Here is a 17,405-nt window from a genome sequence, read left to right as displayed (position 1 = left end):
TCATGCATCAATAGTCAAACCGTTTGCACGCAAATGGGAGAACTGCTAATGTACTAATGGCTGTGAGATACTGACATCCTTATTCCACTCACACAACCCTATAAATATTTCTGTTTGTGTGTTCTAAGATCTAAGATGTGTAGGAGACTACAGGTTGTTGCAGATACCTCATTAGTATTGGTATGTGATAATAGGATTATATCAGTCTTATTGATAATCGAATACATAGATAATCCCTCTAAGCGCTTGATACGATCTGTTTGAACGCGAGTCGACTGTCTAACTGAAGTAGTAGGCTGTTAACCAGAAGCATGTTCAAACATGCAACGCTTGTGTTCTCTAGTACTAGATGTGTTTGGGTGTAACGACTCGGATCTCTCATTCAGCAACCATTACTGCGTTGATCATTGTGGAGCAAAATCTTAAACCCAAACAAGACAGTCACTTTTAGCTCCTGATCTTTTTGTACGTTGTTATGGGGACGCGAATATATTTAGCTGCAAAATATCATAAAAGCGCATGAAAAACTCATTGTTCCCCAACCTACACCAGTGATTTGTCCAAATGTTTTGTATTTTTTTTTTTTTTGCTTTCTGAGTCCTAAAGCCAAATACAGACAAAAACAAATCATTCAAGTCGTTTCAGCAATATTCCTATAACAAAGGGATTGTTTTCATAAAATATACAATTCGACTGGCAACAAGAAAAGTTTCAAGACATGTTTCAGCACAAATGTCACATGATGTACTTCAGTTCAAACAATGTCGAAGGTCTTATGTTTACTGTTGCTTTGCTGACTCAAAGATAACGACAAGGGCAGAGACGCGGGCGGGTCTGCGGGTTAGTAAAAACACCAAGGAATTTCGTACATTTGTACATAATAATTAACAATAGTTTTAAAAAGGAATATTAATGCTTCCGCCCTCTTTTTGGTCCATGGCGGCGGGGAATATCGTGGTTTGAGTTGCGGAAGGACCAACACTTAAAGTTGTCAGAGCTGCCTTCGTAAAGATGTTCACATGTGGAAATAATTAGACTTTTAAATCAGACGAGCAAAAGCACAAACGCAGGCCTACGAGTTGATAATATTATAATAATGACAAGAAAGAAATGAGACAGAAACAAGAATATATTAAAATACAATTTACTGCTTATTTTCTTACTGGCTACAATTGTGATAAACTACAAATATTTGGTGAATTTGTAAGCGTATATTCACTGGCATTACTTTTCTTGCCAAAAATATTGTCATTTTTTAAAATTTTTTAAAATATATATATATTTTTAAATTAAAAATAGCTTCTTCGGAAAGCTTTTTTCTTTTCACTTTTACCACATGCACCCCGTCTACCGAGTCGATGTTTTTTTTGACAGACACAAAGGCATAGATCCATGCATATATGTACATGTATTACTACAATAAATTTAATAATAAGTTTGCTTCTTAAAAGAAAGAGCGTTAGATTTAGATGATCTTCTAGTGAAGAAGGCAGCCAGAAGTCTGGTAAGACAAAAGACTCTAACATATGGTGAACTCATTTGTTCTCATCAATCTTCTAAAATCTATTTAAAAGCGTGAAATTCGAGCAGAGTTTGGTAAAAAAAAGTAGCAAGTTTAAGTGCTTTTTTATCGTTAAATTTTCCACAGGAAAAGAAAATAACATTGTCAAGCGTTTTAATGCAACTAATAAAGTAGAACACTTTTTAAACAATGTAAAGTGTATTTTTTCAAACGCAAGAGCGCAAAAACCGCACATTTTTGAACGACCTATCCACGTTCCATGGCATTATTTACAGTGCTTTTGTAATTTTAATACTTTTTGATAACAATGATGAAGTTTTGTTTGCAGTTTAGAGAAAATTGCTCCGCGTTCAAGTGGATAAACCGTAACGACTTCTGAAGTCGCTGATGCGTAAAAACAGACGCTCAACTATGAAAATGTCAACTACAATCAAACTGTACCATTTAAATCCCTTTTCTTGTAACATGTTCTTCCTTAATAAATGATCTAGAGGTTACTAGAGCTTGTTTTATACTTATATTGAAAGCTGACGAGCCTTGTGTTTGATGAAGGCTTGCTTACCATCGAAAATATATGTACTATTTTGTCACTTCAGTTAATATGTCACGTCGAGTGACAACAGCACATAACCATTACGCCAATCGATCGTTCAAAATTGGGGGGAAAATCCAACATTCGTGCCGTAACGATCAAATGTAAGCAAACGTTTGGATACTATAAACCCTTATTTTCTGAAGCTTATTTGTGGTTTTTGAATAGAACTTTAAAACTAACCAGTTCTGGAGAGTTACGTCGATTTGAAATCTTTTTTTCGTTTCCTCTGTTGATGTTTTCGTTTTGTCTTCTTCGCTAGCCCTAAATGTGTAATAAAACCATTCATATTATTTAGAATTTGAGCATTAAAAACTACCTATGAACAAGGAGTAATTATCAGAATGTAAAAAGGATGTACCTGTATGTTTAACCGTAGATGTAGCTCCTTCCGAAGTAACCCTGCTAAGTTTTGAACAACCTCTTGCTTCAATTGGCCGAAAATTTTCCGTTCCAACCTCTTTAGTTTCTCTGGTTCTTAAGTTATAATGTCTCTTGGTGCCTGGTGCTACATTTTCTATTGTTTTTACACAGATATCATCGCTATTATCTTCTGGTAAAGTAGGAGATGTCCTGGTTTGAAGTCTTTTACCGACTCTCTCCCACTTATAACGTCCTGGGGGAAGTGGTTTAAATTTTTCAAAGTCAAAATTCCATATCTCGGATTTTTCTCTGCTGATTCTACTGGCTTCTCGCATTAAATTCTCTTGTATCTTGTTATGATCGTTCGGTGCTGTTCCAAACAGATTCCTCTTAATTCCATTCCGCGAATTTTCCCTGTTCATTTTATTAGATGTTCTGATTAAATACTTTTAATATTTACCAACGGTCGTTATTTTGCCAATGAAATGTTCTCCTCGGCTTTGTAGACTTTGTAGACTTGATCCAGAGATGCAAACCAAGTTATAAGTTGTCAAAATTCAGAAGTTTTTGCTTCATTAACTTTTTTCTTGTCCGTAGTAAGTTTCTCCATTCGTAGTAAAACGGTCGGCGACCTTCTGAGAGCAACAAAGCTGAAACTGTGTAACTATGACTCAGGGAATTGGGATCAAAAATATTTTACAACGAAGCAATCTGGAAAGAAATCCATTTAAGTCTACTAGAAAAATTCTTGATTTACAGCTGTCCGATCGAGGAATTGCAGTTTTTCCAACGTGGCTGAGTTGTGTTTAGTGCTCATTTACTACTTGGCGTCCTCAGCTTCGAAACAAAACGAACGCTTACGCATTAAATCCCGCCGTGACACGCTAACACACGCTTACATTAATTCGCTGTTATAATTGGTCGGTCATTGACAGCTTTTCGATTATGATCTAAATTTATCTGTAGCAAGATGACAATAGTAGGCTTGAATCAATGACTATTTTGTTGCATTGTTGACCTAAATTCGACTAAAACTGTATGTAGATACCCAGGCCATTAGGAAGCCAACTTACAGCACTTTCATACGTTACTCAAAAGTTTTTAAATGGAAATTAATTCAGAGCGTCCTTTGGCATAGACGCGTAACCCTAGACATCGCAATAACCGTTAATTCTTTAAGAATTACTCAAGTGAAAATCGCGTAACAAAAAGATTTTTAAAGGAAAAGTGTTTGTGTTAGGCTATTAAAAGACTGAAAAAGCTTTCAAATAATTTTAATTTTCTTCGGAAAAAATCGTACATACAAATGGTTTTCTTGATATAATTAATATTTGTAAGATTCACTAAAAAGTGACGAGAGATATAAAACACATTTAACTTCATAAGTGTATGTTATTTCTCTATCTTTACTATCCTACTTTTTCTATTCTCGTCTACTTCCTATAATCATTACCTTATTTCCTTTCTCGTCTTTCTGTCCTGCTTTTATTCCAAGGGCTTATCGTTATTTGGGTCGACAATGACGACAATGTCCTGACCTGCAAACCGAGGTATCTTGTACTTGCTCAAACTTGAGCATAGGTAATATGAGAGGTTGTTTACACGCGGGCTACGGAACTCCCCTTCCACGCTAATAGAAGATAACTGGGTTCATATTTCTGGAGGGAAAATACTGTCGGTTAGTCTCCCCCACAGCCGCTTTCAGTGTCGTCACGCAACGCTTTCTCCCCTGAGTGGCTACTCAGGGGAGAAAGCGTTGCGTGGCGACACTGAAAGCGGCTGTGGGAGAGACTAACTGTCGGTGTGACCCCTCTACTAACTATGGTGAGGTAATGTTTTAATCTATTATATGAGCAAAACTGAATAGATTGCTTGCTTTGCGAAAAGCATCAATCATAAAAATGGAAATAGTACGAGTAATTTTCAAACATCACTCTTATTTTTATGGTATGTCGGTTGTGCCCGCGGTTGTGCTGGTTATGTAACGAAAACCAATGTCAGAGCGATGAGAGGACGTGTAGTTAGTGACTTCTCAATCACGCGTTTGGTTGGAGCAGGTGAGCTCTGGTGGAAGATCCTTTCTTGCGGCAGAAATAAAGAGCTACAAGCACGATAAGCACTATCAGCAGCACACTAAACAGCACAACAAAAATGATGCCCAATATTTTCCAATATCTAAAAAAAAGAAAAGAAAAAGAAATCACACAAAGATGTCGCTTGCAAATTATTTACTATTGCCCTCAAACCTTCAAATTTTGTCCAATGGCCTGAAACAAAACATCGTTCATGGGATGAGACCCCAGAGGAGGGGGGTGAGTTTAGGATACCGTTTGGTGATTCCCCCGGGGTAAATCAAAATCTTCCAACAAATTAATTATTCCTTCCAAAGTATAATTTACCTCCCTGTTTCATTATTATTATTATTATTATTATTATTATTATTATTATTATTATTATCATTATTATTATATAATTATGCAGCTTCTCATTAATGCCATATAGGTAACTGTCCAATTATTTCCTTAATTGGACAGGTCTTGTTGATATGGGATTAATTAGGCAGCTATGTAATTGGTAGGTAATGGGATTTCATGCTCCTCAATCAAGAAATAATTAGACTCGAAAAATTCCTCTGACTGCCAAATTGGACTCGGCCTATGGTCTCATCCAATTTTGTCAGTCCTCGGAATTTTCCTCGTCCAATCATTTCTTAATTGGACAGCTATTACATATACTTATTACTATTATTATATTATTATAATTAATATATTATTATTATATTATCATTATTATATTATTATTTTTTACTATTACTATTATTATATTTATTTATTATATTATTATTATATTATTACTATTATATTATGATTATTATTATTACTATTATTATATTATTGTCATATTATTATATTATTATTACTATTATTATATCATTATTATTAATTATTATTATTATTATTATTATTATTACTATTAATTATTATTATTGTTGTTGTTGTTGTTGTTGACGTTGTTGTTGTTGTTGTCCTTGACTCGTTCTTACGTTTCTACTGGTTCTTGGTTCTCGTCATGGAATCGACACTCATTTGCCTTCGGGTGGTCTATACACAACACGTGTCTTGCCATGCTGGAAAAAACATGTAAAAGAAATGTTTTATTTTAAGTTCGATCGATCGATCGATCCACCCATCCATCCACCCATCCACCCATCCACCCATCCATCCATCCATCCACCCATCGATCGATCCATCGATCCATCGACCCACCCATCCATCCACCCATCCATCCAACCACCCATCCATCGATCCATCGATCCATCCATCCATCCATCTATCCATCCATTCATCCATCGATCCATCCATCCACCCATCCATCCATCCATCAACCACCCACCCACCCACCCATCCATCTATCCATCGATCCATCCATCCACCCACCCATCGATCCACCCATCCGTCCATCCATCTATCCATCCATCCATCCATCCATTCATCAAACACCCACCCACCCATCCATCCATCCATCCCAACACCCACCCATCCATCCATCCATCCATCCATCAAACACCCACCCACCCATCCCAACACCCATCCCACACCCATCCACCCATCCATCCATCCATCCATCCATCCATCCATCCATCCATCCATCAACCACCCACCCACCCGTCCGTCCGTCCATGTATCGAATTAAGAAAGAGAGAAAGGAATGGAAAGCTTGCAATTCTACATACTCAGGATCATTTTCACAATGAACATTCAAACCAAGTGCGGTTGCGTCTGCTTCCAGTTTTTTGATTGACTTTGTACCACACTTTTCACTGGTGAACAAACAAGTGAACGAAATAAAGGATTGACTTAGGATGTATGCATTACGAAGGGGTTGGGTATTAGGGTGGGTATGTAGTCTAAGTCTAAGATATGAGGGAAAACTCCTTTCCCCCTCCACATCAAACTGATTTTATTAATGCCCTAAAAGGACGTCTGGTCTAATCTTAGTCGGGACCAGGGCTAACTCACAGACCGAATCGAAATTTAACTCGCTTGATTTTGCGGAAGGAGGAAAACCAGAGTAAATTAAAAACCCTCGAATCAAGGGATCGGAGAGAACCAACAAACTCTGCTTATTTTATGTAGAGTCGAATTAGTGCATTAGAACTACGACATCCTTGATTCCATTTACAAAGAGAGTCAGTCCATCGTCTCTTAATACAGGTCTTTTCACTGTACTACCTACATTGGTTTCTTGCCAATCGTATGAAGAACAATGACAAACAGCTTGGTGATGTCGGCTACTTTGAGATTCGGTAGCTCGTACTTCCCAAAGATACTAGAAAAATTAAAGGAAACTTTGATGAGACATTTTCAAGACAAGTAACTGCATGCAGTATTGGGACAAAGCCTCTTCAAACTCTACCAACACGAACATATAGCAGTTTTCTTACGACTGTGAAAAGCTCAGTGCCGTATGCGTGCCTCACAGTGACCGTGATGTTTTCTAGGATCTTGATTGGCCGATATTTTTCCTCGCGCGATGTAATAAATAAAATAAAATGAAATAAATGGGATTTAACAGTGGCATTTCTACAAGGTAGCTATTTATCCACTGTAATTCCAATGGGAATTTATTTTTACGGAGGGAGGAAAACCGGACAACCCGGAAAACCCTCGAAGCACAGGAGAGAACCAACAAACAACTCTACTCACATACGACACCGAGGTCAGCGGGACTCGAACCCGGGTCGCATTGGTGAGAGGCGAGCGCTCTCACCGCTTTCCGTGATTGGTCTGACGCATGCCTTGCCGTGTCACGACCGGGGTTTAACGATATATTCAAACAAACCATTCCTTTCACCTTTTATTACTGTAGGCAGGTTGTGATATGCGAGTACCATTAACCATCACACGTGCTTGTCCCCTTACTCGCTCTGCAAACTGATGGAAGAAGAAATGTCACGATTGCTGGATTTCACATGAGCAATAAGTATAAATAAAAGAAAAGAGATGGTAGTTTCATTAAAACTTGGAAACAGGGCTGCGCAACTTTGATGCTCAACTTGTTGGTTATCTTGAAGATGTATATTCGTGATGTCATTCTTTCTCGTAGTTGCGTGTGTAACGTAGCGTGCTATCGTTGCACCCTGCGTTCAACTATTCCACGCTAAAAACCCTACGATTTTATCGATACAGCTGTAATCTGAAACAACCTCTGGACTGATTTAAGTCAGGGCAAGGGTAACTCACAGCGGAATCGCTGCAACAACCTCTGGGCTGATTTTAGATAGGGCACGGCTACACAGATTGAACGCTGCAACAACCTCTTGGCTGGTGTAAGTCAGGGCATGGCCGACTCACAGATCGAACGCTGCAACAACCTCTTTGCTGGTGTAAGTCAGGGCACGGCCAACTCGCAGATTGAATTGGATTTCATTAGCGGAGGGAGAAAGAACTGAGAACCCGGAGAAACACCCTTGAATCAAGGGCCAAAGACCTTACAAACTCTACTCACATGTCGAGTGCAGAAATTGAACCTGTGAGATCCCAGGGGTGGGAGGCGAGTCAGGGGCGGATCCAGGATCTTGTTCAGGGAGGGGTGCTGCGCACAAAGTTAACCCAGGGAGGGGTGCACCCCTTAGAATCAAAGGGAAAAACAGTATTGGTTATCTTTGAAGTAGGGGCACAAAGTGGAATCAGGGAGGGGTGTGCACCCCCTGCACCCTTCCCCTGAATCCGCCCCTGCGAGTGCACTAGCGATACGCCACCCTTGGATTTCTTTGTTCTTTTTGTTAATAAGAGCAACAACAGATAGCTTACTGTTATAGAAGCTTGGATCCAGAAGAATTTATTGTATTTGAAACAACTTGGACAGGATTTGTAATCTATACCATCAGTAGTGTTGGGAGGCAGCGAAGGGTTACCACACCAACGAAGGTCATTCATCATCGAACTGAAAGAACAACTTCCCTCTTTAGGTATTTTGAATTCCATTCAGTATTATATGGAAGGGTGGGTAGTATTATATGGATGGATGGGTGGGTAGTATCATATGGATGGATGGGTGGGTGGGTAGTATTATATGGATGGATGGGTAGTATCATATGGATGGATGGGTAGTATCATATGGATGGATGGGTAGTATCATATGGATGGATGGGTAGTATCATATGGATGGATGGGTAGTATCATATGGATGGATGGGTAGTATCATATGGATGGATGGGTAGTATTATATGGATGGATGGGTGGGTAGTATTATATGGATGGTGGGTGGGTAGTATGTATGATGCTGGACTGGATGGATGGTAGTATCATATGGATGGATGGGGGTAGTATTATCTGGAGTTGGGTGGTAGTACGTATCCTGCTGGGTGGGGTTCCGTCTTATCTGGCTTGCGTGGGTGGTCATCTTCCTCGGGCTGGCTGGCTGGAGTCGTCTCCTCTGGCTGGATGGGTCGTATTCTCTTGGCTGGATGGGTGGGTCGTGCTTCTCGGGCTGGGTCGTCTTCTCATGGCTGGCTGGCTGGGTCGTCTTCTCTGGCTGGCTGGGTGGGTCGTCTTCTCTGGCTGGGTGGGTGGGTTCGTCTTCTCTGGCTTGCTGGGTGGGTACGTCTTCTCTGGCTGGCTGGGTGCGTCGTCACTTCTCTGGCTGGGCTGGCTGGGTCGTCTTCTCATTGGCTGGCTGGATGGGTAGTATTATATGGATGGATGGTCAACTTGGCTTTAATGATTGCTACCCAGAGTTCCTTTTGATACAGTCGCGAAGGTTTGAGTTGGTCGACGACAACATTTTTTTGAATTGACTGTATATCTTTGTTAAACAGATGAGAATCTAATACTTGTAGCTCCTTGCTCCTGGTCCTACTAGCAACAGATACTACCTTACCCTGCAAAAGTGTCCTCTAACGTTGTAAACGTCAGGTCGAAGAATGAATAAGAGTGGGCAGCTTTGTACGTCCCTGACCAAAACATAGCCTACAAAACAAAGAATATATTAACAGATACCATATACAGAAGCCTTGTTGGGCTTCCTGTGGAATGGAATTGATAAGCGAAAGCTAAAACAAGAAACACTGAAGCTCGAATATCGAATTAAACCATGTCACTAAGCCGAAAATCAGTTGACCTCTCGCTACCTTGTGACTAATATTTTAACTCTGGGGTCATTGCATTAAATAAATAATATACACATCACACACTGATCCTATGATGTTATGAAACCGGAAGCGACTACAACCACGGGTAGCCCAATCCACCATTTTAAAATCTTACCGAGCGTATAGCCAAATTATTTTATCTATAAATATCAAAAATGACAGCGAAACAAATTTTAGGTATATCTAAATGCGCAAAAGGAAGATATTTTTGATACGATTCGACGAATATGTTAGAAATAAAGATTGGGTTCCCTGTGGAGGAAATAATGACATCCCAATTGGAAACCAAAAGTTACCTTGTTGTTGATAACTCCTTCTTCAACAGCATCAAAAAATGGCTGGTAATCAGAAGGTGTCAGTTGGCAAACATCTTTGAATGCAAAAACATCGCGGAATTTCTCCCAAATTGCTGTGCAATCTTTGGGTCTTAGCTTTTCGTTTTTACGTAGGTAGTCGTCGCAACGACCGATAACAATGTCTCGTAAATTTAGCGTAGACCCTGGATTTATACCAGAATCTGTACGAGCTACGGTGATAAGAGCCAAGAATACGCTAATCAAAGCAAAGAAAGCCATTTGAATTAGCGAAAATGTTGTCATACTACTGGTCTACTGAGCTATGTTTGGAGCCTTGACCGCCTGCTGTGGCTAGTGTTTGATGAAGCTTCATGGCTCAAACCAATCAGGCATAAGATAAGGGTCAAATTATGCAAGTTTCTGAGAATGGCCGGTAGAAACCGCGACCTGACCACGTTGGTATAATCCCTTCATTACTGTATCATACGAAATCTGATGAAAAGTAACGTGGCTTTCTTGTGACAGACGCGCTCCGCCATGGCCGATGAGGGAATAGGGAATACTAAGTGTAATCAGGCCATTCAGTGTAGCTTAGATTAATTCCTATATCTTGCCAATATTACTATTACAGGATCAGTGAAAAAAGGAAATAAGAATTAAGTTTATATACTTGTTAGAGCTGGGGAAGGTGTAAAGAAAAGAAAAGAAAAGAAGAGAAGAGAAGAAGAAGAGGAACGAGGAAGAGGAAGAGAAGAGAAAGAAGAGCCTCTACCGCTCCTCTCCTCTCCGCTCCTCTCCTCTCCTCTTCCTTCTCCTCTCCTCATCCTCTCCTCTCCTCTCCCTCCTCCCTCTCTCCCTCCTCTCCTCCTCCCCTCCCCTCCCCCCCCCCCTCCCCCCCCCGCTCTCTTCTCTTGTTCGCTCTGCTCTTCCCCTTAATTAGGGAGGTTCGTCCTTGTTTAAGGGTTTCGCTAAAATCAAGATCTAATTATGGAGTTCGTAGTTGTCATCAAATTTTAATAAAAGATTCCAGAAATCTTTATGACTGAGCTCTTCCTGCAATAGCTCAGCGCACAGATTCTAAAAATATCTTAAAGACTTAGACAAACATTGCATTCTGCTTAACCGAGTCGAGTGTACATGTTACACAACGATTTTATTATTTTTACTTGTTAGAATAACAACCTAATTAAACAAAGATCTACTGCGATCGGCTATGAAAATCATCTGCTGAGTTTCAACTTAGTCTTGTTTTTATGACGTCATCTGCGCGCTGCGCTATTCGTACAATGACAAGATTTGGTCGGCTTTAAAAAGAAAGACCAACAACGAAGATAAGAGCTCAGACTTTCAGTCTCTTGGATGTTGTTTTATCCAGTGTCTAAGTTTACTATGAATACTTTACATCTCTCTTTCATTCTACACTTGCTGCACGGAGTCGTGTCTGAAGAAGCTTTTCGTGCAAGTAATTCAGGTGTTTTCTCGTTTGGAAACTTCTTTCATCACAAAGACCACAAGCTTGTTGCAGCGACACTGAAGGACGAAAGAGTCGAGTCTTCTGATGAATGTCTAGTTCGATGCGTCCAAGCTCACGGATGTTTATCTGTCAATGTGAACACAACTGGTGATGACCAAGGCTTGTATGTGTGTGAGCTCTTGGCTTCTGACAAATATGAAAACCAGTCGAGTTTCATACCAAGCAAAGGGATTGAACACTACAGCATTGCGGTGAGTCTTCGTCTATCAGAGTATGGAGAGTTACCCATATGCATGGGACTACTGAAAAAAGGCTATTTTAGTTAAAAATACCAAGTTCGAGTAAAATAAAACCGCCTTTTCTTTCGCGAATCCTTTATTTTTGTTGGTAGCGAGCTAAAAAAAACTAATCAAAAGTTAAAATTTTCGTGGCATAATGCAACGTTTTTTGTTCATTCGACGTTTTTGAGTTTCGTGTCTTAGTTATGTTAAAAAGTTAATTCAAATACTTTCATTGTGATTTTATCAATTGAAAACTTAAAAAATAAGTGTGAAACATCTTTAGTAATGTTCACCGAAGGCGATGCAAATATCGGAGAATATTTACCAAGGCGTAGTCAAATTAAATATTCTCCATATCCACTAAACCTGCGGTGAAGTATTGTTTTAGTCTCATTTTATATTTAAACATCACAGAAGCGAAGACGAAATCGTCAGGGTTTAAAACCAACCAAGAAACGTAACGTTTTAGTATTACTTCGCTGTCGCAAACTATGGCAAACCTCATAACATTATCTCATAATCACTGGTTGCTCGACCAATAATAAAAATAATATTTATCTAGGCACGATAAGTTTAACAGGGTTGTTGATGTGGTCGTTAAATAATAATAGATCAAAGCTAGCGAACTATATCTATATCTATAACTAAATCGGACTACACTGCTGCTTGGAGACAAATGCTTGATGAAAAAAACCTCTTTGTTTTATTCATTCGCAATTTGAATTGATATAAAATGCCCAAGCGTTAACTTAAGTATATCACTTCCCCCCCCGGAATTCTACAGTATTTTAAACATTGAGGCTAGTTTAAAACAAGATGAACATCGACTGAAAAAACCTTTGAAAAAAACTTTCTAAGTGATAACGAATCGAGTTACGAACACAGCATGCTAAGTGAATGTGCACATTTGAACGCAGACTTGGTTCTCAATACCGCCTCAGTTCCGCAAAATGCTGCCCTGAGAAATGGGGAAAATGTCAAATAATAAGTTCACGTTGTTCATAACTAATATAAATTTGACAAAATCATTTTCAACTACTAGAATCCATGTGAGAAGAAACCATGCAAGCATCGAGGAAAGTGTGTTCCATTCTATACAAACTACACATACAAATGCAAATGTCTTGAAGGTACCCTGGGACAAGACTGTCAGATACCAGGTAAGTAGTCAAGAGCTTTAAAAAACATCTCAGTAGGGATCCAACTTGGTATATACAACCACGTAAAAAAATTATTTTAAGAAATATGACCTATGTTTTTTTAAGGCTACCGCCTGCCATGCATTCAATGTGTGTGTTTCCTAAAACGGAGCCAACATTTCATACAATAGTCTCCCTCGCATCCGTTTTTAGTGTCGGTCGTCACGCTCATACAAAGGACTTCCTACAATCTATTATTACTAGCATTATTGGTGAAGTGCGACCCGCAAAGTTTGAGGACTCGTTCCGCGGACTACCATTAGCCTGCGCTGCATCCGGAATTTTCGAAAGTCCATGTGCGAATTAGTGCCACAAAACTTGTTCTAGACCCCCTGCGAATTGCGCGATTATATATAATTGATTCTGATTGGCTCTCAGCGATATTCATTCTTACACGAACTCTCATTGGATTAACACGTAAAAACTCTTTCATGGCAAAATTTTATTCTAGCTCTTTTTAAATCTTTGAACGACGGTGTTGGTGACGATTCAAGTTGAGAATTAGCAAAATACCGTCCAAATTTTTGCTTTGCCACGAAAGATTAAGATTTTCATACAGTCCGAATTCCAAATTACCGCTGTGTTTCTTGATTACAGACTCATTTGTACAGGGTTAGCCTCGAGTTCGTGCAGAATATTCACGTGTTCCAGTCAAGGTTCGTCAAGTTTCGAAGTGTTTGTATTGTTGAAGTTGTGCATTCTTTACTTTACCGTTGGTATTTGTGAATATTTAAACACTGACACGAGGCTAACCCTGTGCAAATGAGTCTGTAATCAAGGAACACAGCGGTAATTTGCAATTCGAAACTGGTCTATTAACGGAAGCTTATTACAAGGAAAAAATATTTTCGGTCTCAAAACAACATAGCGCATAGGTCTGCTTTTCAAAACCGGGTATATTCTGCCGTTCTCTCAGGCACTCTCATTCACTCTCAGGCACTCTCATTTACTCTCAGTGTTCATTATAAGTTTTCAAACTTGTTTTCCCCCAAATGTTCTTAGTGTTGTGAAATGACGAAATGATGCTTTAATACTAGGTGAAATACCAAGGCGGGCAATACTTCGTTGTTTAATACGAGGTCATTAAATACAGACTGTATACCTGAGTTTTGCCTCTTCACATGTTAGTCGGTGGCCGAACGCCTAATCGGCAAAAATGTTTTGAAAAAAATAAAAAGATGTTTAACTTTTTAATGTTATTAATAGTTTACTAAAGAGGATCTGTTGGGGAAGTAAGGAGAACAATGTCGCCCGAATCTCGATTTTTACAGAAAGTCGCTCTTAATCATGACTATCATTAGTAACTCACATGCATTATCTAGATAAACAAGCTCTATTATTTAAAGGCCCTTCACTCCAAAAACATTAAATTTCAACGTTTATGAAAATTATGAGAGTCGTGTATACACTGTCGATGGAGCCGTATAGATTATTGTAGACTAAGAAAAAACAAATTTACATTCTCCGGATAACTGTCTGTCAGTTAGGAGTTAGCCTAGGAATTGCAAAAGCTTTCCTATGACTATGACGAAGGACTAGCGTCCAAAACGTCAGTAAGTTTTTTCGTCTTTTCACGGTGTATAATTTACCTTTTTATCATTACTGTTTCATTAGATAGTTTTTCGCTAGTTATCTCTTCTATGGCCAGTGTTGTGAATTTTCATATTCATGGACACATTCACTGAATTGCGTGTTTGCTCATCAGATTTCCGCAGCTGCGCACAACGATTTGCCGCTGGATACACGAACAGCGGTATCTATGAAATCATTACTCCAGACACAAGCAAGATCGACGTATACTGTGACCATGGCAACGGTGAAGGTATAGTGAACCCTTCAATATTACAAACTATAAAGATCAGCCTTTTGCTGACTTTCTTTCTTTGACCATATTAGATGATTCTGGCTGGACGATGGTCTTCAAGGCCGTAAGTGGTGTACCACTACAACAACAAGGTCCTTCAGTATTATGGCTGTCAAACTCTCTTTTAGAATCCTCGTCGTCAGCTTTACCCATAAACAGCTCGTCCAGACAGCACTACAAAAACAGAATCGTAGAACACTGGCAGGCATTCAATCCAACACAGGTACTGTAATATTTATACTGATTGTTAGCAACTGTTGAAAAAGGGCGGGGAAAACGTCACGTGGCCAAAGAGCTGGCAAGTTTGTTTATAGTCCCTAGCTACTGGGAATTCAATTTGTTGTAGGTTCGATTGTCGTTGTACAAGAACAAGACAGAGGTTGTTCGTTTGGTATTCAACGCCAAAGGATCTACCAAGACCAACTGGTTTTCTCGTGATCGTCTTCTAACAAGTCCCTGGACAGACATACATTCCCAGCCTGTCAACCACTTCTCCATCGATGGTGATATCAGGGATGTTTTGAGACGAACCTTTTTCATAAACAAAGAATATTCTGGATGCCCAACAGACTCAGGATGGATGATTCTTGTGGAGCTGATCCCAGGAGGATGCACCTGGGAAAACCATCTTCAGCACTTCTCGGTATTATACTCTCCAACCAACAGCCGCGTACAGTGGTCAAACAAAGGTGAGAGTACTCAACAGTAAAGAACAGCCTTATATTCGTCTAACGACAACTAAAGCACTTTTTTATTTTAACAGATGCAACGTCCGTGGCTGACATGATGGCTATATACACACGATGATCACGTGATATGACTATATACATACAATGATCACGTGATATGATGACTATATACATACAATGATCACGTGATATGATGACTATATACATACGATGATCACGTGATATGATGACTATATACACACGATGATCACGTGATATGACTATATACATACGATGATCACGTGATATGATGACTATATACACACGATGATCACATGATATGACTATGTACATACGATGATCACGTGATATGATGACCAAATACATACGATGATCACGTGATATGACTATGTACACACGATGATCACGTGATATGACTATGTACTTATGATGACCACGTGATATAGTCATTTAGTTATTGGTCAGGTTTTAACCACACCACTTTTTACCTTCAGAACCATTTACTTCTCTCGTAAAAAAATATTAATCACACAAGCAAATTAACAAAAACATGACCACCTTTTTTTTAAAAGCGTAACGCTGTCCAAGTGGGACCTTAGTCCTTCATTTTATCGTCTAGTTACAATGCAGAAACCCAAGTCTAGCTTGATAAATGTCGTATACAACAGACACGAATATCGTATATTCTAGCTTATCATATTCATTGTTAATGTTGGTAAAGTTCTGAAGAATAGATATCAAAAACAGTGTAACTTAAGGTAATATTTTAATAATCTAAAGGAGCATGATGCGTGTTTGACGGGATTGTCATTATATTCTTTAAGTATGAATCTATAAATATAGTCATTGTATTACGAGATAAAAAGATCCTTTTTATATCTTTTGGTAAGCCTTTGCACAAGTTGTCTAGCTTTGAGCCTTAATATGCACACGACAGGTGGGCAACCCAGTTTACGCTCTTAGAGCGTCTTGTTTAAAAGAAGTAGAAAATGGAATAAAGAGAGTCGATCTTGTAGCCTTTCGTAAGCGATCCTCTAACATGAATAAAACGAAACTCGACTTTGGTGAGAAGATATAATTTACAAAAGGGAAAGTGAAATGCAAAGAAACCATGAACACCTTGTCATGTCTGCCGTTTGAATTAATTCCATCCGTGAAGATATTCTTATTAGCTGCCCCAAATGATAACGAAGGGTTCCATTCTTTTGTGTCTTTTTTACTCTTTGATCGATCCTCTACCATTCAATGCGAGGGCATGACAGGTGCGCGGTAGAAAGACTCCAAAAAACCCAGACTTGATTTTCAAGAAAAAAGCGAGTAAAATGACTATCAAAATAGTGCAAAATAGTGCTAATTAAACAATAGAAAACGATGGAATTTGCATGAAATTGTGCTATTTAGTATTACTAAAGTTTCACGGTTATAGAGTGCACGCACTAAATCCATGAACATTAATTAGTACTAATTAGTATTATTTCATACAGAATCCTTTGTTTTCTATTGTTTATTTATCACCATTTAGTACTAAAAGTTAGTATTTGTTTCACGGGTTTAGTGCGTGCACTCTATTGTTTGCACTCCAATCCGTGAAACACTAATTACTAAATAGTACAAAATAGTGCTAATTAAACAATAGGAAACAATGGAATTTGCATGAAATTGTGCTATTTAGTATTACTAAAGTTTCACGGTTATATTGTTTTTTACAACGACAATTAGTAAAAAAAACATTTATTCGATGAGTTTTTAAGATTTGATGCTGATTCTTCGTAAGGCTCGTCCGCAATACTTAGAAATAGATATGTGAAAACCTCAGGGGATCTATTCAATGGCAATGTTTCTAAAGCGCGATGTTACATCGAATTTTCAAGCGGCGTCATAATTTCTTGCTTCTATTTAATAGGGGGATTTGATAAAATCAAGAAGATCTACTTAAGGGGTTCGTAATTGTCATCAAAACGTTGTCATTATT

The 17,405-nt window shown here is 38.8% G+C and overlaps 3 protein-coding genes across 3 annotated transcripts; 1 reads left to right on the top strand and 2 right to left on the bottom strand.

Moving 5' to 3' along the window:
- Positions 1–1,128: 1,128 nt before the first annotated feature.
- LOC116302629 (uncharacterized) lies at positions 1,129–3,536 on the bottom strand. Its single transcript, XM_031711967.2, has 2 exons — positions 2,476–3,536; positions 1,129–2,378 (listed from the first exon to the last, which is right to left on the bottom strand). The coding sequence occupies exons 1-2, from the start codon at positions 2,897–2,899 to the stop codon at positions 2,311–2,313; spliced, it is 492 nt and encodes a 163-aa protein (XP_031567827.1). The 5' UTR covers positions 2,900–3,536; the 3' UTR covers positions 1,129–2,310.
- A 681-nt stretch (positions 3,537–4,217) lies between these two features.
- On the bottom strand, positions 4,218–10,603 carry LOC116302620 (ADP-ribosyl cyclase/cyclic ADP-ribose hydrolase). Its single transcript, XM_089032284.1, has 8 exons — positions 9,927–10,603; positions 9,360–9,448; positions 8,291–8,423; positions 7,332–7,411; positions 6,714–6,806; positions 6,211–6,297; positions 5,521–5,604; positions 4,218–4,652 (listed from the first exon to the last, which is right to left on the bottom strand). Exons 1-8 carry the CDS (start codon positions 10,227–10,229, stop codon positions 4,514–4,516), a joined length of 1,008 nt encoding a protein of 335 aa, XP_088888410.1. The 5' UTR covers positions 10,230–10,603; the 3' UTR covers positions 4,218–4,513.
- A 262-nt stretch (positions 10,604–10,865) lies between these two features.
- Positions 10,866–16,497, top strand: LOC116302619 (uncharacterized). Its single transcript, XM_089032279.1, has 6 exons — positions 10,866–11,651; positions 12,724–12,841; positions 14,586–14,702; positions 14,777–14,967; positions 15,091–15,433; positions 15,508–16,497. The coding sequence occupies exons 1-6, from the start codon at positions 11,286–11,288 to the stop codon at positions 15,549–15,551; spliced, it is 1,179 nt and encodes a 392-aa protein (XP_088888405.1). The 5' UTR covers positions 10,866–11,285; the 3' UTR covers positions 15,552–16,497.
- The last annotated feature ends 908 nt before the right edge of the window (positions 16,498–17,405 follow it).

This window comes from Actinia tenebrosa, unplaced genomic scaffold (genome assembly GCF_029948245.1).
Source record: "Actinia tenebrosa isolate PJP-AT-01 unplaced genomic scaffold, QUT_ActTen_1.0 PGA_scaffold0__85_contigs__length_37466705, whole genome shotgun sequence".
Classification (NCBI taxonomy): Eukaryota; Metazoa; Cnidaria; class Anthozoa; order Actiniaria; family Actiniidae; genus Actinia; species Actinia tenebrosa.
Note: the sequence above shows the minus strand (reverse complement) of the source record. Positions and strands in the feature narration are given on the sequence as shown.